Genomic DNA, 23,800 nt, shown 5'->3' on the forward strand with positions numbered 1-23,800 from the left:
AATCATGTATAAGATGTGCCCTCATTTGATTTCAGGAACCAAGTGGATGTTACTTTTACCAGTTGCACTCTAGGTTGTGTTGAGAAAAGTAAGGACGGAATTATTATGCGAAATAATCAAATTTTATAGATTGAAAAAATGTACTAAATTCAAATGTTAGGCCAATTATGAACAAATTCGCCTGTATGATATGGCATGCAAATTAAACTCAAGCCATGTACTGTAAACGCATGCAACGTTGGAAGTTCGTCTTATTGCGACAACCTCCAATTCAGGAGCCTCACTGTCGATGATCAAAACAAACTCGTAAACAATAAAAAAACGTCACTAAAATAGGTTTCACTCGTGTGTCGGTTATCAACAAAGATTAAACAGCAGCGGTGATATCAGTCGGGTTTTACGATTGCTTTTGTTATTGAGACACCATGGAGAGCACATTTCGTTACATTGGGAGCTCATCTCTACATCAAAAGCTTTCAATCAAAATGTAAAAGATTACTCAAAAACCGATCGTAATGTGTAATCCAAAGCAGTAACTGATGTAATTTGTTCTTTTCTTGCTTTAGTGGGACACTGGAAGGTGAAAACATAGGCTATTCCTATGAAAAGCTTATCGAGCAACCATTACTCAAATTCTCCGGAGTGTATACCGAAAAAACTCCACCCCTGAAGGTGAAATTGCAGATCTTTGACAACGGTGTTCCTGTGGGGCTGCCCGTGTATACATCGCATAAATATTTTACAACTCGATGGAGGTTTGTAGCTGGGATTGTTTTGCAAACATTTGACCCCGATGACGGTTCTTTGTTTCGTATTCGTTTTCAGCTGGAATGAATGGGTAACTTTGTCACTTAACTTCACCGACATCTCACGAACTGCCGTACTAGGGCTTACCATTTATGATTGTGCTGGCGGAAGAGAACAGATGACGGTCGTCGGTGGGACATCGATATCCTTTTTCAGCACGAACGGAATCTTTCGACAGGTGAAAACAGCAGATATATTGCCATCGGCTTGCCTAAAGCTTGTCCTTTTGCTAGGGATTGTACGATCTGAAAGTATGGCCCCAGATGGAACCGGATGGTACTTGTAACTCATCAACACCAGGCAAATGTCCAGCGGCAGGGATAAGTCAGATGCAACGTTTGTCAAAGCTGGCTAAAAAACACAGGAACGGCCAGATGGAAAAGGTAATATGCTTTGGTAAACTGGTTTAAATAAGTGACTTAATGGCTTTAATATTATACACTGTAGATTGATTGGTTGGATCGTCTGACTTTTCGGGAGCTGGAGGTAATTAATGAAATGGAAAAGCGCAACTCACAGTTCCTCTATCTTATGGTCGAATTCCCTCAAGTGTATATCAACGAAAAGTTGGTAAGTTTTCGTAGGCGAAACTATATGTTTGTTTTTATTAATTTATTATAATCCATTTCCAAAGTATTCGGTGATTCATCTGGAAAAAAATGCAAAATCCGTATTAACTTACGCACCGAAGCCAAAGATTGTCGTTGTTCCGGATTGCGAAATCTATCAGGTACTTAATGCTGGTGTTTTTTTGTGTGCTTTCCGATTAAGTTTACTTTAAATACCATTATTTTTTTAAAGGAAAATTTGGTCGAACGTAAACATCACAGACTTTCACGATCGGCTCGTTCCGGCACTTCGGATAGAGACGTCAAGCCAAACGCAATGTAAGTTCATTTCGATCACTGTAAATTCGTTACATTTTACTTATATGGTTACATTTTACAATATACATTTATTGTAGCGTTCGAGATACATTGAACTCAATCGTGTATCGATATTCGTCCACATATCCGCTAAGCAGCGAAGAGCAGGACATCATATGGAAGTATCGGTTCTATCTTAGTAGCCACAAAAAGGCATTGACTAAATTTTTAAAATGTGTTAACTGGGAAACGACCACAGAAGTGCGGCAGGCGCTGGAATTGCTTAAAAGTTGGGCTCCTATGGATGTCGAGGATGCTCTTGAATTACTCAATTCTACGTTTCGTCATCCTGATGTTAGATGGTATGGGATGATTGTTTTCCTCAAGTAGAAATACGACATCATATTTTTGTGTTGTGTGTATTGTTTTTCTCCAGGTACGCCATCACTCGGCTCAACGAAGCGTCGGATGAGTATCTTCTGTTGTACTTGCTTCAGCTGGTACAAGCCTTAAAGTATGAGTCTTGCAATGAAACATGTGTAAGTACTTGTATGTTCTAACTAGCATAAAGTAGAGCCAGAATAAATAAATCTTATTTTCTATTTTGAAGAATTTGACAGCACGAGGCCTGCCGGATTGTAAAGAGATTTTTCAATCATACGATGATACAACCGATGTGCACTTGGAAGATTCGGAAGCAGAAAATTCGAGTACAGTTGGGTTTTAGAATGGTTGTATTCACTAAACTGATCAACTGTTTATTTACCAATTTTAGGCACTCCGCGTAATACGGTCACTGGCGAAGCAACAAACCGATATCAAACCACTAAGGTTAACAATTTAGCCAATTTTCTTATACAACGTGCTTGTAAGAATCCAACTCTAGCAAATTATCTTTACTGGTATCTAACGATTGAGTGTGAGGATGAAAGAAGCCTTAAAAAGGATTCCAACATCAGCCAAATGTACGATGCCGTGTTGCGGCTGTTCCTGCACAGCTTGTATAAAGGTAAATGCAACTCGACTAGTTCCAATCTCTTAGATGAGCTAACGAACTGCTTCCCTTTCCTTCGAACTGTTTTCCCTTTAAGGTACAGGTGAAATGAAAGCAATGCATGCCCAGCTGAAGGAGCAACAGCATTTTGTCGATCGGCTAGTAACGCTGGTAAAGATAGTTGCCAAGGAGTCTGGCAACCGCAAGCGAAAGACGGAGAAGTTTCAACAATTTTTGGCTGAATCGAGCACGTCGAACTCGGCCAAGTTCAACTTCAATCACTTTGGTCCGATCGTTTTTCCGCTCGATCCGGATGTGCAGATCGTAGGCATCGTTCCAGAAAAAGTGTCGTTATTCAAAAGCGCATTGATGCCATCGAAGTAAGTTAATAATAGCACATGCCATCGAGTTATGCTATTCCTATGCTATACAATCTAAGTGAGCCTTCTTACTATGGTGGTGATAAGCTTCTTACTAAAACAAATATTTTCTACATCTCATGACGCCTTGGTATGGATTTCAAATTTCAATGTAGTACAGAGCCCAGAATCTTATTCAATATACTTTTTTGTGTTTTTTATGTATAAATTATCCTTGGTTAGCAGGGTTTTTTTTCATGTGCGTAAATATTATGGCTCTGTCGTAGGATGTCATGAATAGTGCGGAATCATACCAAAGTCACTGTTTTCTCAAACTTAGATTTTTTTTCAAAACAACGTTAATGTTAACTGTTTTCCGTTAATAGATTGATCACAAATTTTCCGAACGAAAGCATCACAATCTTGAATGTATAGTTGTACTCACCCCACTTATGTATTTTTTGTGTAGGTTAACCTTCCGGACCACAACTGGAACCGATTACGTGGCAATATTTAAACATGGGGATGATCTACGACAAGATCAATTGATATTGCAGATGATAACTCTGATGGACAAACTTTTACAGAAGGAAAATCTTGACCTCAGGCTCACTCCGTATCGCGTGTTGGCCACGAGCTCTAAACACGGTTTTATGCAGTATATCGATTCCGTAACCGTGGCTGAAGTGCTCAATACCGAAGGCAGCATTCATAATTACTTCCGCAAGTTTAATCCTTGCGAAACGGGTCCGTTCGGCATCATGCCAGACATAATGGACACGTACATCAAAAGCTGTGCTGGGTACTGCGTGATAACGTATCTTCTCGGTAAGTTCGGATAGTGTTGAATCAATTTTGCCTTAAATTCCCTGCTAACATTTTTTTTCTAACAACAATGCGTTTGCAGGCATTGGCGACCGGCATTTGGACAATCTGCTGCTTACGTCATCAGGAAAGCTGTTCCACATAGATTTTGGTTATATTTTGGGACGCGATCCCAAACCAATGCCTCCACCCATGAAGCTCAGCAAAGAGATGGTGGAAGCGATGGGTGGGCTAACATCTGAATTCTATCACACCTTCCGCAAGCTATGCTACACAGCATTCCTGCATCTGCGCCGCCACGCGAACGTTATGCTGAATCTGTTCGGCCTAATGGTGGACGCTTCGGTGCCGGATATTGCACTGGAGCCTGACAAGTCGGTGAAGAAGGTGGAGGACAATTTGCGACTCGATCTTTCCGATGAGGAGGCAGTCCAGCACTTGCAGAATCTGTTGGATGTTTCCATAACGGCCGTCATGCCTGCGCTGGTAGAGCAGATACACAAGCTGGCCCAATATTGGCGAAAGTAACAACTCGGTTCGTTATGTAAATTTATTTTTATAATTTATTATAAACAAATAAACAGTCTTTAGTAAAAATAACCATACATATCTACGATTTATGATTTCCAAATAAAATTCACATCTCGCTCATGCCATATCCATTTGGGAATTATTTAAGGAACAAATATATATTTGATTGGATAGAAGTATAGCAGGAGCATTTTTGTTCACAATCTAAAGGAATAAAAATGCTTGAATATCTTGTTAATGGACTATTCATTCAGTTTACCAGTGGCAAATGCTTTCACGGTGATGTAACAGGAGAATTCTAGAGAGAGACATTATTCATTGTACATTTGTTCAGCTAAGTAGTGTAGGGCCGATGGACAAAATTATCAGTGATGGGTATGACAACGCATGTCCTCGCAGCATACGAATCGTTGGTAAGTAAAAATCTCCTTGACAACCCTTGAAAGACAACAGACATAGACCATGGTGGAGGAAAAAATAGGCCATCAATGTCCCTGTTGCTCGGCAGCTCCATCTGTCGTTCATTGATCGGTACACGTTCGTTGCAAGTGGTCATATCCGGGATTCCCGTTGTCGTGCTCATCGATAGTAGGGTTCCACTGAACCATCATGACTACCATCGTGGCAAAGCAACTTCTTATAATATTATCACAGATCCTTTCCATCATAATTGTGCCAATAAAGGGACAAACAACACAAAATATAAATATTCGTAAGAACCACGTGTTGTGCTCGTATTCGTTAACAGAAAAGGAAATGAGAGAAGAATATTGTCCTATCAATTATGCATTTTATTGATCGCTTGCTCTGCATACTACATTTTTTTTCTATTCGTTTTCCGCAGTGTTCGTGAATGAAGTCGACAACAATTTGGCCAACGTTGCCGTTGAGGTGGCTTTGAATTATGTGAAAAAAAATCCTCAACTTGGCCTTTCGGTCGACATGATGTACGTGGAAGGCAATCGCACCGACTCCAAGGATCTACTGCAAGCGTGTAAGCATAATCACTGAGTGCAACAAACTTTAGGTTATTTAAAGAAACTGAACAAAATTATTGTTTTGTGAATTGTGTTCTTTTCGCTCGCAAGTGTGCGCAAAGTATGGCGAGTCACTAACCAATAATCGGCCACCGCATTTACTGCTCGATACCACCTTGACCGGCGTATCGTCCGAAACGGTCAAGTCATTCAGTCTGGCGCTCGGCATTCCTACCGTATCGGCATCTTTCGGACAGGAGGGTGATTTACGCCAATGGCGAGATTTAAGCCCAGCAAAACGCGGCTATTTACTGCAGGTTCGTACATAGTATTACTTTCGATTTTTTCCATGTCCCTGTTTGAGTAATATGCGATTAAAAAGGGACTAATTTGAATTGTCCCAACATGGATGGAAACAGCTGCGTGATTATTATACACTCTACTTACATAATAAATCTTGAATTACCTGTCCAATTTAAGCTTTGCAAAGAATACCTTCCTATATTGATAAACGTTTTTGCGGAATAATTTCCTAACGGATCTCGGTTTTACTGGTGGTTTAGCCAACCCTCATTTATTTGGTCTGATTCGTGCAGCGTGAATCGGGACATTTATGACGGATTTTACAGGGTGGATCGCCCTTTATTAATGGCATATAGCGCACCAAAGTTTGGCGAATCTTATTGACTGTATGAACATTTACGATATACAATTAGTCGCAATATTAAGCGTACTTCCGAAGGAGAGTTGAGTTTCCTATTATAACTCGAGAAAACATTTACCGAAGAAATTGCTTTAGTATAAATCGTTCATATTGATTATGGCTTTCTACAAACCCCTACAATTAAGCACGCTTAAGACAACGTTGTGCCATGGGGTTCAATGGTAACTGGTGGATCCTTAAGTATACAGCTTAGTGAAAACATCATGACCAAAATGGGTTGTTTGAACACTCTGAAATGAAGCAAACAATCTATCGCGAAGAAATTTAACTTGGTGACCCATGGTTCCAGCAGCACAACGGTTCAAATCTTAGTTTGTACATAGTACGCTAGTAGGTGATGTATAATCTCTCTAAGCATCTTGAAACATCTTTCCAGTCACCGGACGCCAACCTCATTGGGCACTAAGGGCGGGAGGTGTAATTGTGGATTGGATGTCCCAAAGTTATTACGAACTACTCAATGTCCAAGGTCAATGTGTTTCGGTTCGTCATCAACGATTATGTAAAAGATTCCAGTTAATATGGGCCTCAGAAGTCTCCTGGTCGTCTTCAAAATCTTTCATCGCGTGATGATCGGAGGATTTTTTAAGTTGCATTTTTGTGTACAGCTAGTAAAAGTCTAGTCAATTTGTGTAATCGTAAAAATGTGAAATTATTTTTTAAAGGTGGCTTTATGTATTTACCTTTATCGCATATTTTTTTCTGAATTTAGATTTCACATTTTGAAAACATAAAAGTTTAAATTTGTTTCTATTTGATTTTTTTACTTAACACCGACCCAACGGAATGATGGAGTAGTGCAATAAAAAAACCATAAACGCCAAAACCAAGATCTAAAAAGGCCGTTTACGCCAAAACCAAGATCTAAAAAGGCCAGAGCGGTCAAAAGTACCGCTAAACACATTGGGGCCTGGTCAGTTTGGTGCCCAAAACTGATCACACTGAAAATCTGATTTTTTTGAAGCCGTAGCTTTGGATTTTAAGAAAAATATTTTTTTTATCAATTTTCTGTTTAGGAGATATCAAAATCTAAAATTGCGTAGCGGTCAAAATGCCCGCGCTTGGATCCTAGTGCTAACACTAACAAACAAGAATAATTGGTAATGAATCAAATGCTCAAAATGTTTCGTAGGTTATGCCACCGGCAGATATGATCCCACAAGTTATTCGATCCATCATCATTTATATGAACATTACAAACGCCGCCATCTTGTACGACAATACCTTCGTGATGGACCACAAGTACAAGGCACTCCTACAGAATATTCCGACCCGGCACGTCATCACCGGCATAGCAGATGATCGCGACCGTGCCGGTCAGATAGAGAAGCTACGGAACTTGGACATTAACAACTTTTTTGTCCTTGGGTCACTGGCGTCCATCAAACAGGTGTTGGGTATGTTTCGGTCGAGCTTGTTTTTCATAACTAGGGTTAAAATTTCATTAAGGCACCTTATTACATAAATAGAATCGGCGAAGAATGAATACTTTGAGCGTAACTTTGCTTGGCACGTCATCACCCAAGAACAGAAGGACCTCACGTGCAACGTGGAAAACGCGACCATCATGTTTTTGCGCCCGATGTCGGACAGTTCCAGTAAGGATCGTTTGGGCAGCATCCGGACCACCTACAATCTGAAACAAGAGCCACAAATTACTGGTTTCTTCTACTTCGACCTGACACTTCGCGCGCTAATAGCGATCAAGTAATATCCAGCAATAACATAGTCCGGTTTGTGTAGTTTTTGTTTTCACTAACAACTGGCTTGATATATTCATCAGGAACATCCTTCAATCCGGATCCTGGCCGTCCAACATGAAGTACATCACGTGTGAAGACTACGATGGTACCAACACACCGAACCATACCATCGATCTGAAGACGGCGTTCGTGGAAGTGACGGAGCCGACCACCTTCGGACCCTTCGAGATTCCCAAGGGAGGTAAAATTCCCTTCAATGGCAACACCTACATGAAGTTCGACATGGATATCAACGCGGTGACGATCCGGGCCGGAGCATCGGTGAACACACGCAATTTGGGCACGTGGGAGGCGAGCCTTGCCGCACCGATCAATGTGGCAAACGAGGCGGAAATAAAGAACCTAACGGCCGACGTGGTGTACCGAGTGTATACGGTCGTGGTAAGTATTCAGCGCCGGAAAAGCTATTCTCAGCCAGCCGATTCTAATCGAATCGGACACTTTGAACACAGCAAGCACCGTTCATTATGCGCGATCCGACGGCTCCCAAGGGCTTCAAGGGGTACTGCATTGATTTGCTGAACAAGATTGCCGAGATTGTCGAGTTTGACTACGAGATCCGCGAAGTCGAGGACGGAAAGTTTGGCAACATGAACGAGAATGGCGAATGGAATGGGATCGTGCGCAAGCTGATCGACAAACAGGCGGACATAGGACTTGGCTCGATGTCGGTGATGGCCGAGCGGGAGACGGTGATTGACTTTACCGTTCCGTACTACGATCTCGTGGGCATCAGCATCATGATGCAGCTGCCGAGCACACCCAGTTCGCTGTTCAAGTTTTTGACCGTCCTCGAGACGAACGTGTGGCTCTGCATTCTGGCGGCCTACTTCTTCACAAGCTTTCTGATGTGGATCTTCGATCGCTACAGTCCGTACAGCTACCAGAACAACCGGGAAAAGTACAAGAACGACGATGAAAAACGCGAATTCAACATCAAAGAGTGTCTCTGGTTCTGCATGACCTCGCTGACACCCCAGGGTGGTGGGGAAGCACCGAAAAATCTCTCCGGTCGCCTAGTGGCAGCCACATGGTGGTTGTTCGGGTAAGTGCATCTAAAACTTGACAAGGAATCCAAGGATTGGCACTGTACTTTTCATCCTATACTTATTGATACATGGACCTTGATATGACATATTTTGCGATTTGCTAATCCTCCTATTTACAACATTGTGGCTTTGAGGTCAAATAATATCACCACACAAGGAAAGCTTCTTACATTTTCTGTATTCGGGAAACCGCTTGAAGATTATAAAAGAAGGTTCGTCCAATATATCGATATTTTGGTTTTGGAAAAGACACCAAAACAGATAAAGAAAGGCTAATTAAATGCCCCAAATGGCATTCATTTGAATATGTAATTAACACTCTCATCGCATTGCTGTTCCATTCGGTCACACAGGTTTATTATAATTGCTTCATATACGGCCAATTTGGCGGCGTTTCTTACTGTGTCGCGTTTGGATACTCCCGTCGAATCATTGGACGATCTCTCGAAACAGTATAAAATCCTATACGCTCCACTAAACGGATCTTCGGCGATGACATACTTCCAGCGTATGGCAGACATTGAGAGGAAATTTTACGAGTAAGTATTGCCATCGGTGTTATTACAGGCTGAGGGTTAACTCTTGCTTCACGCTATGGTTCAATGCAAGGATCTGGAAAGAGATGTCTTTGAATGATTCGCTAACGGCCGTTGAACGATCGAAGCTTGCCGTCTGGGACTACCCGGTGAGTGACAAATACACCAAGATGTGGCAAGCTATGCTCGAGGCCGGTCTCCCGAACAGTCTCGAGGAAGCAGTGCAGCGTATTCGCAACTCAACGTCCGCGTCTGGATTTGCGTTTCTGGGTGATGCGACCGATATTCGCTACCAAGTGCTGACCAACTGCGATCTTCAAATGGTAGGGGAGGAGTTTTCCCGCAAACCTTACGCAATCGCTGTCCAGCAGGGATCGCCACTGAAAGATCAGTTCAATAATGCGTAAGGAGGGAACATCGTCACTAGGACTGGCTGTGTCGATAGACAACTATTAATGTTACTGAATTCCCTTCCAGCATCCTGATGCTTCTCAACCGACGGGAATTGGAAAAGTTAAAGGAGCAATGGTGGAAAAACGATGACGTTCAGAACAAGTGTGAAAAGCCGGACGATCAATCGGACGGTATTTCTATTCAGAACATCGGTGGCGTGTTCATCGTTATTTTCGTTGGTATTGGGATGGCCTGCATAACGCTCCTGTTTGAGTTCTGGTACTATAAGTATCGCAACAATGGTAAGATTATTGACGTCATTGAATCAACCGATCACCAACATCATGGTTCCACCATTAAACATGTGCGTCCGGCCGGGAAGCTCATCAAGCAGGACTCATTGAAGGACGCAACTAAAGGGCAAACCTACCAAAACCTTCGGACGCGCACTTTGATGCCGAATCTGAGTAAATTTCAGCCTAGGTTCTGAAAAGTGCCAGGATGTCGAGATAACAATCTTTAAATCGACAGAACATTTCAAATGCGCGTAGTTATGTTGTTGCTGATTTGTTCAATATTTATACGTAACAGGGATCTTGATATTAACGACGGTACACATACTTTTTGCATTTGTTGTACAACTAAGCAAAAGCAATAAGGCTTACTTATGTACTTTTTGAAAAATAAAAATGAAGCACCATCAAATGTGTGTGTTGTTGTTAATCTGTTACAAAACCCACCCCGCTCTAATCTTCTTCTTCTTGGCGTAACGACCTTGTTGGTAATGCCTGCCCGTTAAGGGCTTACGAGACTTTTTTACCCTATGTATACGTGGATAGTCAGTCCTCTCGTACAGGGAAGGGTCCGGTCCCGGTTGGTATTCGAACCCACGCCGTCGAGGTAGTGAGCCCCGGCGCTCATTGGCCGATTTTTCTAACCGGTGCTACCGCTCGGCTGTCGCGAACCGCCCGCCCTAATATCCCTTTTAATTCCAAATCCCAAATATTTCCCACGTACAAGATTCGGATTAGTTACATATTTAAAATCCTCTATTAGCGGAACTGACTAAAACTGTTAGCACACAACTGTGAATAAAACATACCGTTTACAATGAGACACCTGTTTACCTTATAACGGCGCCAAATTTCTTTTATTCACTAAATTTGTGTGTTTTTGAAGACTCTGAAATGTTAAATTCTCAACCACCATCATTAGATAGCGTCCTTTTAACGTTTCTTCCAAGTGTACTTCCTTCGAGCACCGGCCTGTCCAGGCTTCTTTCGTTCCCTACGGCGGTAGTCACGAGTCAATAAACCGGCTACATTGCACAATGGACAATGAAGACAAACAAGCATTGGGTGAAAATTAAAAATGTTATTATTAAAACTAACGTAAATCACACTTACCAATGCGCATTCGTGATATCAGTTCCGCATCAACAAAGCTGCGCAATGCCATCGCTATTCCCCATCGTACCGCACCCGCCTGTGAAGAAGGGCCGCCGCCGCTAACGTTAGCCAAGACATCTACTTTGCCGACCATGTTGGTGAATAATAAGGGAAAAAGAATCTGGAAAGAAGAAACAAGGATATGGACATGAAATTTTGGGTATACAAGATTTATTTGACTATTTCCGGCAAAGTTATGATGAAAAACAAAAATTAGCATCTCAGTTTCTGTTTTCAGTTTTTCTAACTTTCCACACAGTATATTTACAAATATTACCTCAAAAGCCCCTGTGGACATCCAGGAAAATTGAGGTCATCATTTCGTTACGAGAATGAGCCAACTCAATCTCGGTCACAAGAAGCGCTAAGCAGTCATTGGAACCCTTGCTTTTGTGGGTTTCGGATAGGAGAATGTTTGCTATTGCAAAATTTTCTGTTCCAATGGTTCATGGAGCCTGGAGGACTACTACAAGCCTACTTGGTTAGTATGTTGTACAATGAATTCACAAAAAGCCATGTGGTTTTCTTTCGAAAACACCAGCTTCATATCATATGAATCTATATTGTTTGTGCGCATTCAAAACACGTATTAACGTTGAGTGTTTAAGCTCAGTAAAATCGATCAAACAAGTTTGCACGTACATCGCAGCAATATGGCGATTTTTGTTAGTAAAGGAGATGAGACAAGTATCAAAAGTACAGAATCTAAGTGTGGCTTGATTTAGAGCAAATTTACACAATCCATCCAAAACGAATACCTTTGGTTTGTTTTAGCCATTGCGGACTGTGACGGGTATGGTGTGAACAAACTTTTCGAGAAGCATGTTCAGTTACAATTGCTGTAACTGGCATCGATGAACGAACTGCAAGAACTGAAGTTTCTATACTTAACACAATGATCATTTCGATAAGACGATATGACATTTTGAATCGAAAAATGAAAGATGCTGGTTTGCATATGAGATTCAATCTATTGACTTAAATCTTAAACCAACACCGAATTGTCGAATTAGAGCTGTACTGGAGCATGGTATTGTAACGTGAGCTTTTTAAACATTCAAAAATTGACTATATGCGAGTGTTCCTGCAAATCTGTTCAGAGCCGTAAAAGTTTTTATGAACTTCTAGTTCTAATGAACAGCTAAAAATAAGAAATGGACAAATTTCCCTTGCTATTTTGTATTGCGAAAATTAATTATTATCGATAAACCATAGTAATAAATTAATTATTATTAAATATATGGTAAAAATATTTTCCTGCATGGAAATAATTATTTTGGAAAGAAAAGATATCCTGAACCCAGCTCATACAAACTACTGCTAATGGGTATACGTGTTTTGCCATGTAGTCAGAAATAGGTATTATAAACGCACAGTCACGTTGTCAAAAGAGTTCTTTTTTTGAGGTGTACCGCAAGTGTAAACAGAATTGTTTTACACTTCTTTTCAGAATTCTGTTTACACCTATTTCTGAAAAGAAGAGAGGGAGTTCTGAAGAGAATTCTTTTACACCTGAAGAACACCAAAATTTCTCGTTGGGTATACACTGTTACACACCTGTAATTTAATTGCGAAAGCTCTTGTAGTTCATCATATTCGCCTGTCTCGAAAAATCTGTGTAAACGCCTTGCTCGTATCCATCGACATATGTCGGCATAATGTAGATCAATGGTGAGTATGACTTAAAGAAATTATTTAAATTGATGGTGGTTCAGCCTCCTGCTCGTGTGAAATTAACAGTTCGTGGAACCACGTTCACAACCAATTTTTGCCATTCAAACGAAAATCAATACTCAAGGTCTAAAACTTTCCATGTAACGTTTCAAAAGTGTCGCTGGCCGCATCCAACGTTTTTGCGGGCCGGATGTTTGACATCACTGCCCTAATCCCACGAGCAGCAGATACAATACAGTAGTTGTCGATCGAGCGAGTGTATTGGTGGACTTTACAACGGACATTGCGAATTATCCAACATCATTTTCACGGCATCCATCCAGTGATGCTGCAGTTTTTTTTTTGTAATACTACGGAAATTAACTTTTTATTCCATTTTCGTTGCGATTCGTTTCCAAATGTTGTTTTCTAAATGGCACAGCAATATGCACTCAGTTTTTCTCAAATATTTTCATCATTCCAGACATTGCGTCCGTTTCAATCGATGAATGGATCCATAGCAATGGACACATTGTTTCATTATTTTGTAATTATAGCAATGGACAAAACGTTTCATTCCGTTGAATCCAAACTCCAAACCCGATCGTTTACCGATCAGGGAGCTAGGAATCACCTGTTTATTTTGTAAAGTAAACGATTCGTGACCAAACTCAATAGAGCACCATAACCAAATATGCTCGCACTGGTTCTCGTTCAAACGCTTCTAACACAACACTAGCTCGTCTCTGCTTCTACTTATTCCTCAGCCTTATCAGCCATTTATCTCTGTTTATTCATTTGAGATTGACTTCCTCTCGCGTGTATGATAGATCTTGTCCAGTTCACTGGAAAAGACCAATGTGACTTTTGGCCGGATGAAGAGATTGAGAGCTACAGTTCGCGGAGCTTGATCTCTCGCACGAGCGCAAATGTGCTTTGTTCCAAACGCCTGGTTGCGACTACATACATTCATGCTGTCCCCGTAATATCTGTAGCTCTCATCCGACCGACCGCTCGTAAGTTCAATGCGCACCGGAGCCAGATTTGGTCGCCCAGTCGGACAGTTACCGCCGTTCGCGATCGTCGCGTGGCTGCTCCAGTGCTGGTAGTGGCTCGAACTTCTTCATTCCATTTCGAATTTCGGTCGCTCCGATCCGGTTTTCGGTGTGCTTACACGGACGAGTTAGGATAGTTGTTTTTTTCTCTCCTTCTTTTCTGTCGATGCCGTTCGTCTGCTACGCACGCACTAGTGCCTCCCAACGGACATTCCTTCCTGTTGTTCAACCAAAGTGTTATTGAGAAGTCCTCACTGAGATCATCAATAGAAAATATTGACAAAAAAGTTTGCACCGGTGAAATTGCGTGCTAAGTGCCTCTAACTTTCACCTCTAATTATCTCATCATTCAGACAACGGCAAGTTGTAACACGGCAGTTCTTGACGGCATTTACAAGATTTTCGCTAATCTTCGTCATCAAGTCCACTACCTTGGCGAGTAGGATATATTTTTCTTAGTGTGCTTCTACCACCGTGGATGAGTGTTTGTGATAAGAAAAATTGATCGTGATCGTTTTTGTTTGCCACAAACTACTCCCTGCGCTCGTTCCAATGGTCCAGAGCTCGAAATCCGGTGCTGGGCTGGCGGTCGCATCACTGGAAGCATCTCAAACGGAATAGATTGTTGCCATTGTTAATGTTCATCATACAGACAGTTTATCGTTGCATTTTACGGCAATTCCCATCGTGACGGCGCAAGGGTACAATGTTGGTACACGTTTTTGAATACATGCACCATATTTCGCAGGCGTGCATGTATTCGATTCTACACACCGCATAGGTTTGGCCCGACCGATGACTGTCGATCAGCAAAAATTCACACTGAACCATCATTTCACGTTGGACGGTTAGACTCTTCGAACAATGTTGAATTTACAATAGCCTCGAGGTGCTCCGCTTCGGTGGGTTAGTAACAGTTTCTATTGTCTCTCCCATGCTCACCTGTTGCTAAGAGTCGCGATTCTAATCTAGAAATTATTAAATTTGAAATGCTAAGCACATGCAGTTTATTCACCTTCCTCGCCGATCAATCTGTACAGAGCAGTATTTATGTCAGTCACCGTACAGCAGCTAATATAACAGAAACATTGTTCATATTAAATTCACGTTTAAATTATTTTTGCGTGAATGTCAAATTTCATTTCATTGAGTAAACAAACTTGTGATTACAAATACTGTCCTTTTCGAGCTTTAGTTATAAAAACCAATCAGACGGGGCGAAATAGTTCGCGGGATTTTTCGACGATAAAAAGCGCGATTTCATTGCGTGCCCACAAGAACCCGTTTGAAACACGAATCAGCTTAATGATCTGAACCTCTTTCTTTTTACCTGCTGTATTCCAGTGCGTTTCATTGGACCATCTTTTTTTGGCCACTGCTGCTGCTGCTGATCACCCGGCGGTGATTTCGCGCAGACACGGGACACATAACAGCAACATCAAAATAAAGCAACAAAAAAACCATAAATGTTCGTTGACACTACAGCCTTCTCCTCTGCCGGAACGATAGGTGATTGAAAAAAAACAAGTCTAATGAAATCAACCTAACCTGTGAGAACCAACCAAACGAACCCTCTTCGCTTCTCACAACCGACTAACAAATCGAATGGATCACCAGTCAGCATGAGTGTGCACCGCACAGTCACAGGTGTATACGGGCGTAGGGGCCATTCTAGTGCGAACACGATTCAAAAGCCATCACTCGAAATTGACCAAATAATAGCAGGGCTAGAAACAATATATAGATCAGTAAATTGAACTAACTGACCAAACAAACGCCACCAAACACCAAAACAAAAGCCGAAGCTTCCGAGCACCAGGCGCGCAATACAGTATGGACAACTACGGGTTCAAAGAAGATGGTGACACCATACCGCCCTCGAAACCACCACTTCGACCACCGAGGATTTTGCGGACGACAAGCTGCATCGAGAATGGCTCCAACAAGTTCCCCCGATTGTCAACCAGGTAACGTGTGGTGGGAATCCGTTTGGCGAGAGATTCACGATCAATTTTTGATTAATGTTCCAAATCAAATGATCTGGCGCTATAACAAGGGTTTCCGGAGCCGGAATCTTTCACAGAATAGATTAGATGAAAACGATAATGAAGGTGAAGTGAGTTCAGAAACAAAGATTCTTCTTCTTCTTCTTCTTCTTCTTCTTCTTGGCGTAACGACCTCTTGGTCATGCCTGCCCGTTAAGAGCTTACGAGACTTGTTTCCCTGTTGTACGTGGATAGTCAGTCCTCTCGTACAGGGGAGGGTCCGGTCTCGGTTGGGATTCGAACCCACGCCGTCGAGGTGGTGAGCCCCGGCGCTCATGGGCCGATTTTCTAACCGGCGCTACCGCTATCGCTGACCCCCTTTTGTCGCTGAAACAAAGATTAATGTTGCTAATTTTTCTTACTTGAACATTAATCCTGGTCTTGCAGTCGTTGCGGATTGCGATCTTACTTTAAGAGTTAGGCGAAAAAAAACCTAGCTAAAACGATTTAAATTTTACTCATAATTACAACCTCGTTAACTTACTACACTAGGATGTCTTTTCAAATTGCTAACGCACACGTTTTCTTCCCATTTTATTACACCCTACTATTATGGTCCAAACAAGATGGCAACTCATGGTCAAGAAGATGTTTTTTATTCTTCTATGGTAGCTTTACCAGGAAACATGAAGGGGCACCGATCGGTTTGCCTAATTAGTTATTCGTATTGAATTGCCAACTGTGTGGTCATGTTACCTTCGCAACACGATATTCGTCTCTCGTGAAGGCAAACTTGGAAGTTACAAATGAAATAAAATTTTGTTTTTGCAAATGTCAAAATTCCTACTATTTTGAAATATTTTTTCATTCAATCTCTAAACAGACAACATGTCTGCATGGATGAAATTTAAAAATCCATCGCCGATAGTCGATTATCCTGCACAAAATATTCTTCTTGCTTGTATGGGCAACTCATATTTCTAGGTTTAAATTTCTGAAGAAAAAAAACTTTAAACATACTTTCCGGTTACATTACCTTTTATAGAAAATGAAATTAAACCCACTGTTAACAATTCAAATCGAGTTTCTATTCAGCACTAATAGTATATCTTTTAAACTTTCTCTAATATATTCGTATAGATTCAATCTATCTTCCACCAAATGGGGGCAACATATGGATGCTGAGGCAGCCCTCGTCAACCCAGCGGTGATTGTGAATGGTCTTGGCGGAGAGGACACGGTGTTACGGAACAGTTTTAATGGCGTCACCACAACCACTACTGCAAATGGCCACAGTGCAGCAGACAAGGCACCGATTGTTGCAAATGGTGCCGCAACCGTGCCTAAGTCAACTTCGCCGGCAACGGTGCCCATCGGCGGACGTAAATCACACATTGACAGTTACGAGTATATGGAGGTGGGACCATCACCGCCGGCAGAAAGCGCGCCCAATCTGTACGACAGCTACGACGAAACGTACTCAGAGTCAAGTGCCCAACTGTGCAATGATATAATCCGTATATCCATCACCGAACAGATGCGTCTCGCCGGAGGTCGCGTGACTCTGCTGGAAAGCTTCGAAACGGATGATACACTGGATCGTGCCACCGTGGAGCAGCTGTTTAGTATGGCACCTCCAGTACCAGCGACACCGGCTGCTAGCAAGGTCCCGAACGACCCAACCTCGGGCTCGGGCGTCGGTATCCAGGTGGAGAAAAACATCTGCTTCCTCTGGGCGGCCTTCCTGCGTAAGTTTCCACTCCTGGAGCAGTGCGTCGAACTCGGCGCGGAGTTGACCTTCTGCGACAGCAATGGTCTGACAGCGTTACACTTGGCCGCATTCAGTGGCTGCACCGAGTGCTGTGATTTTCTCATCAGTCACGGCCAGGATGTGAATTTGCAACCAAAATGGTACACCCCGCTGCACTGTGCCGCGTTCGGTAACTCATTAGCCACCGCCGAACTGTTGATCAAGAACGGGGCTCGCATCGATATGGCAACCAACAAGCACCATTGCGAGGAGTCATTGCTCCACTGTGCGGTCCGATCGAACGCGATCGAATGTTTGCGGTTCTTCATCGCACACGGGGCGGACGTTAATGCATTGGAACGCAATGGCACCAACCCAATACATCTGGCCGCCGACTTGGGCCATACGCAGTGTCTTGCGGCACTCCTGGAGAGTCCCGTGGCCGACCCGAATGTGCGCATCCAGCAGGGGGATAAGCAGATGACCGCCCTTCACTTGGCCGCCGATGAGGGCAATCTGGAGTGTGTCACTCTCTTGCTTGCCAAGGGGGCCGATGTACGTGCCCGTAACCATCGAGGTTTCACGCCACTGCATTTAGCTGCAAGGAGTGGAAGTGCAGAGTGTGTTGAGGCCTTGTTAAAACTCGGTGGCTGTGATCCGAATGTGGCCGATTTCGATCAACGGACTCCATTGCATGCAGCCGTAAGCAAATCGGATGCCGCCGTCGAGATGATCGAAACATTGGTCGCTTGGGGGGCGAATGTGAATCAGCGCGACGTTTACGGCTTCACCGCACTGCACCTGGCGGCCCTCGATGCCCTCGGACCGTGTGTCGAGACGTTGCTTTTCCACGGCGCAGACGTAACAATGAAGTCGCGCAAGGGTACCAGTGCACTCAACATTATCAGCCGTAAAACACCTGCCTCGCTCGGGGTCATACAGTGCAAGCTAGATGCGGCCATTACCCTAACGCACTCACAGGACTCATCGAGCAGGGAGGTAGAGCTTGAGCTGGATTTTCGCAGCATCCTGCAGCATTGTCACCCACGGGAAATAAGTTACCTGAACACGTTCGTTGACGACGGGCAGAAAGAGTTCTTACAGCATCCGCTCTGTTCGGCCTTTCTCTACATCAAGTGGAACAAAATACGCAAATACTACATCGCCCGGCTGCTATTTTGCTTCACCTTTGTGCTGTTTCTGACCCTGTACGTGCTGACGGCACTGGCACACAACTGCTACAACGGCAGCAAGGACATGAAAGAGACAACGCAAGAGCAAGAGCTATGCCAAAAGCAGTCCATCTTTGGGGAGCTGTTGCGCAACAATCCCTTTGTGATCGAAATGCAGTGGATGGTACTGGTTGCGATCACAGCCATTGAGATCTGTCGCAAAATCTATGGCATTACCGGGTACACCTCACTCAGACATTATGTTACGCAGACCGAAAACGCCATTGAGTGGTTTATCATACTGAGCGTGTTCGTTATTTCGTACATTTACACCAAGCGAACCTACACCTGGCAGAATCACGTCGGAGCGTTCGCAGTGCTACTAGGCTGGACGAACCTGATGCTCATGATTGGACAGCTGCCGGTGTTTGGAGCGTACGTCGCTATGTACACGAAGGTACAGGTCGAGTTTGCCAAACTTTTCATGGCGTACTCCTGCATGCTGATTGGATTTACGATTAGTTTCTGCGTGATCTTTCCGTCGTCCTCCTCGTTCGCCAATCCGTTCATGGGCTTCATTACGGTGCTTGTCATGATGACGGGAGAGCAGGACCTGGAGCTGCTGATCAACGATCCAGATGGAAAGGATCCACCTTTTCTGCTCGAGATTAGCGCCCAGATAACTTTTGTGCTTTTCCTACTCTTCGTTACGGTCATTCTGATGAACCTACTTATCGGTATCGCTGTTCACGATATACAGGGGTTGAAAAAGACCGCCGGTTTATCGAAGCTGGTCCGTCAAACGAAGCTCATTTCCTATATCGAATCAGCCTTATTTAACGGCTGGCTACCAAACTGGTTGCGCAATCTGCTCTACTACACGGCACTTGTTTCCCCGCAAGCGTACCGCGTGGTGCTTAGTGTCAAACCACTGAATCCTGGCGAAACGAGACTACCGCGAGACATTATGATGGCCGCATACGAGGTCGCCAAACAGAAGAAGCACTATGTGAGGAAAAGCTTTTCTACTCTTCGTCGTAACATGACATACGATCCGCTCCTACCGACAGCAACAAACGGGATCAAATCGACGGTATACGATCGCTCCGATAGTAGCAACACCGCACCATCCGACCGGCGTGACCGCTACCACAACGGACCCATTGGAGTCAACTCGACCAATAGCGAACATTCCGCAAAGTTCGGCTACGTGTACGAAACACCGACACTGTACGGTATTACCAACAAACTTGATGAGCACACCGAAAACATTGGCAATGTTGCGACCGAAATCGCGGAACTGCGTGCCTCGCTTGAGCAGACCCAGCATATGCTGCGCCAGGTGCTGCAACTTTTGACCAAGAATCCTAAACTTAACATACAGCCAAGCTAAACATGTTGATAATCCCAATCTAACGCCGTCCAGCATCTGGAGCATTTGTTTGTCGTTTCATGTACGGTGCTATAAAAATTGCATTAATTATCGTATGCATTCTGCTGTTTTGCGACCATGGACGAATAAAAACAACATAGATGTGATTTTAAATGATACATAATAATAGCGAATGCATTACAGAACTCTGCAGACCGTTTATACGAAACCCTCCCTCTCTAAGTATTTAGCCAACATGTAATCATTATACGATTTTCGTACAGAGTTTTACAGGCTAGGGTGTTATGCATTGCGACGTTACCTGCTGCAGTATGTTTAACGTAGGTCATTCAATTTAGTCCTTATTAATTATTTTATTGATTGACAATACCGTCTATCCAAACCCCATCAACCATAAGATCAATTACTTTGCTCTAACGATGTTCATAATATACTAATGTGATTTCTAATAAACATCTTGCAAACACTATGCATATGATGCATTAATTTAAAGAAATAGTTTTAATTCATATTATTTTTTTTATATTATATATATTAATTAGCGGTTATGCTGGTTAGAAAATCAACCCATTGCCTGAGCCTCATCACGTTGACGGTATGATTTCGAATTAAAACCGAGCCCGGGCCCTCCAATGCACGAGAGAACTCCACTTATGCAAGAGAAAAAAAAGTTTAGTAAGCCCTTAATCGGGCAAGCATGATTCGGCTACACACCAAATAGTTTCCAACTAAACTAGGACTGAATGTGTTACTTCTTACTGGCCATGTTCAATCGGTTTGGGTAACGCGACAATGCATTGAAGTGTGTAATGCATGCTAATTTTGTTTTGTCTTAAAACAATCGTTTTTTAGCACATCGATCATTGTTCAACGTAAATCAATGAAATGTATTTTTTTAACTACAAGAATACATTGGAATCTTGCCCGAATGCTTTTAGCTGTTTTTTTGACCGGTTTAAATTCGACATTTTTGGAAAAACTTTCATATTCATAATCGGCTACTTTTTGTGTATACAAATACATAAAGTTGCTGGCAGAAGTTGTGGGAGTCGGATGAATTTGGCCGTTTCCTCCTCTCGATCACTCCTCAAGTATCACTACGACCCTGGTTTAATGGACTGACGGTGAACCGTGCGTTCATCCGAATAATGTGCAGGTCGCGCTCGAACCACTTTGCGTTAGGGGCGCACCTACATCGGATAGATCTGGCTCAGACGAAGTTGTGTGGCTGTGGCTCTGGATTCCACGACGTGGATCACCTTCTGTGGTCCTGTGTGGATTACGGAGCCGCGCGACCTACTTTGATCGACGCAGTAGAGGGGTTGGGCAAACACCGGCAAACCGGCCGTCCCGATCCGAGACATTCTAGCGGAGAACGATATGCAGTACCTCAAAGCAATTTTCCGTTTTGCACGGAACAACGGACTCGCACTTTAATCTCCCCCCCCCCCCCCTCTTCCTTTCTCTCCATCCCCCTCTCTGCTCAGTTCACGCTCTCCTTTCCCCATTCTGCTCCCTCCATCTATACGTATCCTCTCCCACTCCAATGAACCTCCTAATGCGTCCTCGTTAAAGCACCTAGCTGGCCCGACCAAAATAGACTCAAACCACACCAACAAGCAAGAGTTGGAAGCAGAAGATCCCTGTCCAGGACGGTTCCGGACAGCTTGATTTCCCACAACGAGCGCCCTGATTGCCTCGACGTGACCCAAATAGGATAAGGAGATATCAGTTCTCTAGGATATAGTATATAGTTTAATATGTACAATACGGGCCGTACCGTGAAAATAGAAATAATAAAAAAAATACATAAAGTTTCAAAAATAGTTTCAAATTTACGATTACAAATGATGCCGCAAATCCCATTTAGTAACCCCATCCGAAACCGGAACCGAGACAAGAAAAACGTTACGCCAATAAGAGGGTTAGATTTCATCCGACTAGCAGTCGAGCAAATGAAAACAGTGTTTAAAGGAAGTATTTGAAACTGACTTACCTGCTCGCGTTGCTGCGTTTTTCCTACGGTACGCAAGTCTTTGCCATTCACTAAAACACTGCCGGTACCAGGGAACTTCATCGTTACATCGCCACGAGCCGTTTTCCGTAAACACTCTATACAATGAGAATTGTGCATAGGGTTTGCAATAAGTATAAGCTAGATTTGTTCCGCTAAGTACTTGTTAGAAAAACCTTAGTTTGTAACATATTCCTTACCATAGATTGTAACATATTGGCGACCATCAGCATCATGCTGTGGTGCAGGAATTGTATCATTTTCCATCTTTGATATCAACGGTTTTCGGTACTCCTTGATAAACTCCTTCGATCGTTCCGAAAGCGGATGGTCCACGAGACGATTCATGGCATTGACAAAGTTATCATATTCGATGTCAGTTATTGTTTCCACTATCTTTTTTTCCAGCAATTCTTTGGGCAGCCACTCGGAACCGGTAACATCGCTATGGGATAAAACGTATCAAATACATAATATCATAGAATATGTCACCCGAAGGACTTGTACTTAATTGTATTTCTTACAGCTTATTCCCCACTGAATCCAGAGATTTTCCTTTGATCCTTGTACCATCTTCAAGCGCATTGAGTTTGCTTATGTTTTCCACAATATCCTAAAATAAAAAGTGGATTAGTCTTTTATTAATTTATTTAGTAGACATCAACAAATGTAACACTTACGTAAAGCAGCTGGAAGAAATTTGGACGACCCGTGTAAAACAAGCTATGGAACGGGCGTCCTGTTTCGTCAAACTCGGCTCCTTTCTTTTTTGGCATGAACTCTTCCGGTGGTTTCATCGATGGACGTGCTGCCGGATCATAGAGGCCAGACGGAAACAAATACTGTATTGCTTGATCGATGTCCTGCTGGGTGAATGTTTCCACGTCTGCCCCCATCATGTTAGCTAAATGCCGTTTGCCTAGTTGGTATTCTGACCGGGCCTGTTCCATACTACTTTCGTATTCTCTCGCCCTTTCCAGATACGCCTTCATTGCCTTGCTAATTTTAGCTTTTTGCACAACGCTTCCATCTTCAGCCTTGTAGGCGGGTGTGCAAAGGAAACGAGCCTAGAGAAAATGGTTTGATAAGATATAATCATTTGCGATCCTTCGGGAGGTTTCGCCGGCATGCATGTTGGATCAATTTGTTATGTACGAAACTTACCGCGAGTACGGTTGTATGTTCAGCAAGTCTATATCGAACACCTATTCCTCGAAAAAGTGTCGAAAACATATTGAGAAGTACGGAAGCAACAATCCAAAGTTACACGGGTTTTATAACACCGGTTTTGCACTATTTTGGTTCTCCTGTGTTTTCTTTCCTCGAACGAACGTCGTGCAATTTGACAGATAGATAGGATTGTTGTGGATCTTTTGTTTGTAGAAACCTTGTGTTAATTCAAAGGAACTGGAACTCCTTCTGGATTCACATCGCTACAATATTTTCTTAAAAAAACATTTTTATCATTTTCATGTAGAAACAAATGGGATGACAAACAAATAAGAC

General features: G+C 42.9%; 4 protein-coding genes across 4 annotated transcripts; 3 read left to right on the plus strand and 1 right to left on the minus strand.

The window, feature by feature from the left end:
• The first annotated feature begins 362 nt into the window (after positions 1–362).
• LOC131281894 (phosphatidylinositol 3-kinase catalytic subunit type 3) lies at positions 363–4,445 on the plus strand. Its single transcript, XM_058311258.1, has 14 exons — positions 363–487; positions 567–755; positions 826–985; positions 1,041–1,190; positions 1,255–1,377; positions 1,442–1,537; positions 1,609–1,694; positions 1,772–2,035; positions 2,110–2,212; positions 2,284–2,383; positions 2,449–2,682; positions 2,765–3,047; positions 3,496–3,854; positions 3,934–4,445. Exons 1-14 carry the CDS (start codon positions 426–428, stop codon positions 4,377–4,379), a joined length of 2,655 nt encoding a protein of 884 aa, XP_058167241.1. The 5' UTR covers positions 363–425; the 3' UTR covers positions 4,380–4,445.
• Positions 4,446–5,015: 570 nt separating this feature from the next.
• On the plus strand, positions 5,016–10,314 carry LOC131285206 (ionotropic receptor 25a). The gene is made up of 10 exons (XM_058314067.1): positions 5,016–5,094; positions 5,227–5,376; positions 5,471–5,676; positions 7,216–7,480; positions 7,553–7,790; positions 7,867–8,227; positions 8,299–8,891; positions 9,249–9,434; positions 9,505–9,834; positions 9,909–10,314. Exons 2-10 carry the CDS (start codon positions 5,325–5,327, stop codon positions 10,312–10,314), a joined length of 2,637 nt encoding a protein of 878 aa, XP_058170050.1. The 5' UTR covers positions 5,016–5,094; positions 5,227–5,324.
• Positions 10,315–10,947: 633 nt separating this feature from the next.
• On the minus strand, positions 10,948–23,611 carry LOC131282292 (small ribosomal subunit protein uS9m). The gene is made up of 7 exons (XM_058311706.1): positions 23,459–23,611; positions 22,975–23,361; positions 22,819–22,907; positions 22,495–22,739; positions 22,277–22,392; positions 11,231–11,393; positions 10,948–11,142 (listed from the first exon to the last, which is right to left on the minus strand). Exons 1-7 carry the CDS (start codon positions 23,525–23,527, stop codon positions 11,051–11,053), a joined length of 1,161 nt encoding a protein of 386 aa, XP_058167689.1. The 5' UTR covers positions 23,528–23,611; the 3' UTR covers positions 10,948–11,050.
• On the plus strand, positions 15,778–20,280 carry LOC131282290 (transient receptor potential channel pyrexia-like). Its single transcript, XM_058311705.1, has 2 exons — positions 15,778–15,947; positions 17,106–20,280. The coding sequence occupies exons 1-2, from the start codon at positions 15,814–15,816 to the stop codon at positions 20,278–20,280; spliced, it is 3,309 nt and encodes a 1,102-aa protein (XP_058167688.1). The 5' UTR covers positions 15,778–15,813.
• Positions 23,612–23,800: the final 189 nt, after the last annotated feature.

This window comes from Anopheles ziemanni, chromosome 2, assembly GCF_943734765.1.
Source record: "Anopheles ziemanni chromosome 2, idAnoZiCoDA_A2_x.2, whole genome shotgun sequence".
NCBI lineage: Eukaryota > Metazoa > Arthropoda > Insecta > Diptera > Culicidae > Anopheles > Anopheles ziemanni.

Bases quoted from the DNA above. Each gene is read 5' to 3' on its own strand.
- LOC131281894 (XM_058311258.1), top strand. From the start codon at position 426: ATGGAGAGCACATTTCGTTACATTGGGAGCTCATCTCTACATCAAAAG. The intron at 2,213-2,283 runs GTAAGTACTTGT...TCTATTTTGAAG, and splicing joins AGTCTTGCAATGAAACATGT to AATTTGACAGCACGAGGCCT. The intron at 3,855-3,933 runs GTAAGTTCGGAT...ATGCGTTTGCAG, and splicing joins CGTGATAACGTATCTTCTCG to GCATTGGCGACCGGCATTTG.
- LOC131285206 (XM_058314067.1), top strand. From the start codon at position 5,325: ATGATGTACGTGGAAGGCAATCGCACCGACTCCAAGGATCTACTGCAA. The intron at 5,377-5,470 runs GTAAGCATAATC...TTCGCTCGCAAG, and splicing joins CAAGGATCTACTGCAAGCGT to TGTGCGCAAAGTATGGCGAG. The intron at 8,228-8,298 runs GTAAGTATTCAG...CTTTGAACACAG, and splicing joins ACCGAGTGTATACGGTCGTG to CAAGCACCGTTCATTATGCG.
- LOC131282290 (XM_058311705.1), top strand. From the start codon at position 15,814: ATGGACAACTACGGGTTCAAAGAAGATGGTGACACCATACCGCCCTCG. The intron at 15,948-17,105 runs GTAACGTGTGGT...ATATTCGTATAG, and splicing joins TTCCCCCGATTGTCAACCAG to ATTCAATCTATCTTCCACCA.
- LOC131282292 (XM_058311706.1), bottom strand. From the start codon at position 23,527: ATGTTTTCGACACTTTTTCGAGGAATAGGTGTTCGATATAGACTTGCT. The intron at 23,362-23,458 runs GTAAGTTTCGTA...CATTTTCTCTAG, and splicing joins AACATACAACCGTACTCGCG to GCTCGTTTCCTTTGCACACC. The intron at 11,143-11,230 runs GTAAGTGTGATT...TGTGCAATGTAG, and splicing joins GATATCACGAATGCGCATTG to CCGGTTTATTGACTCGTGAC.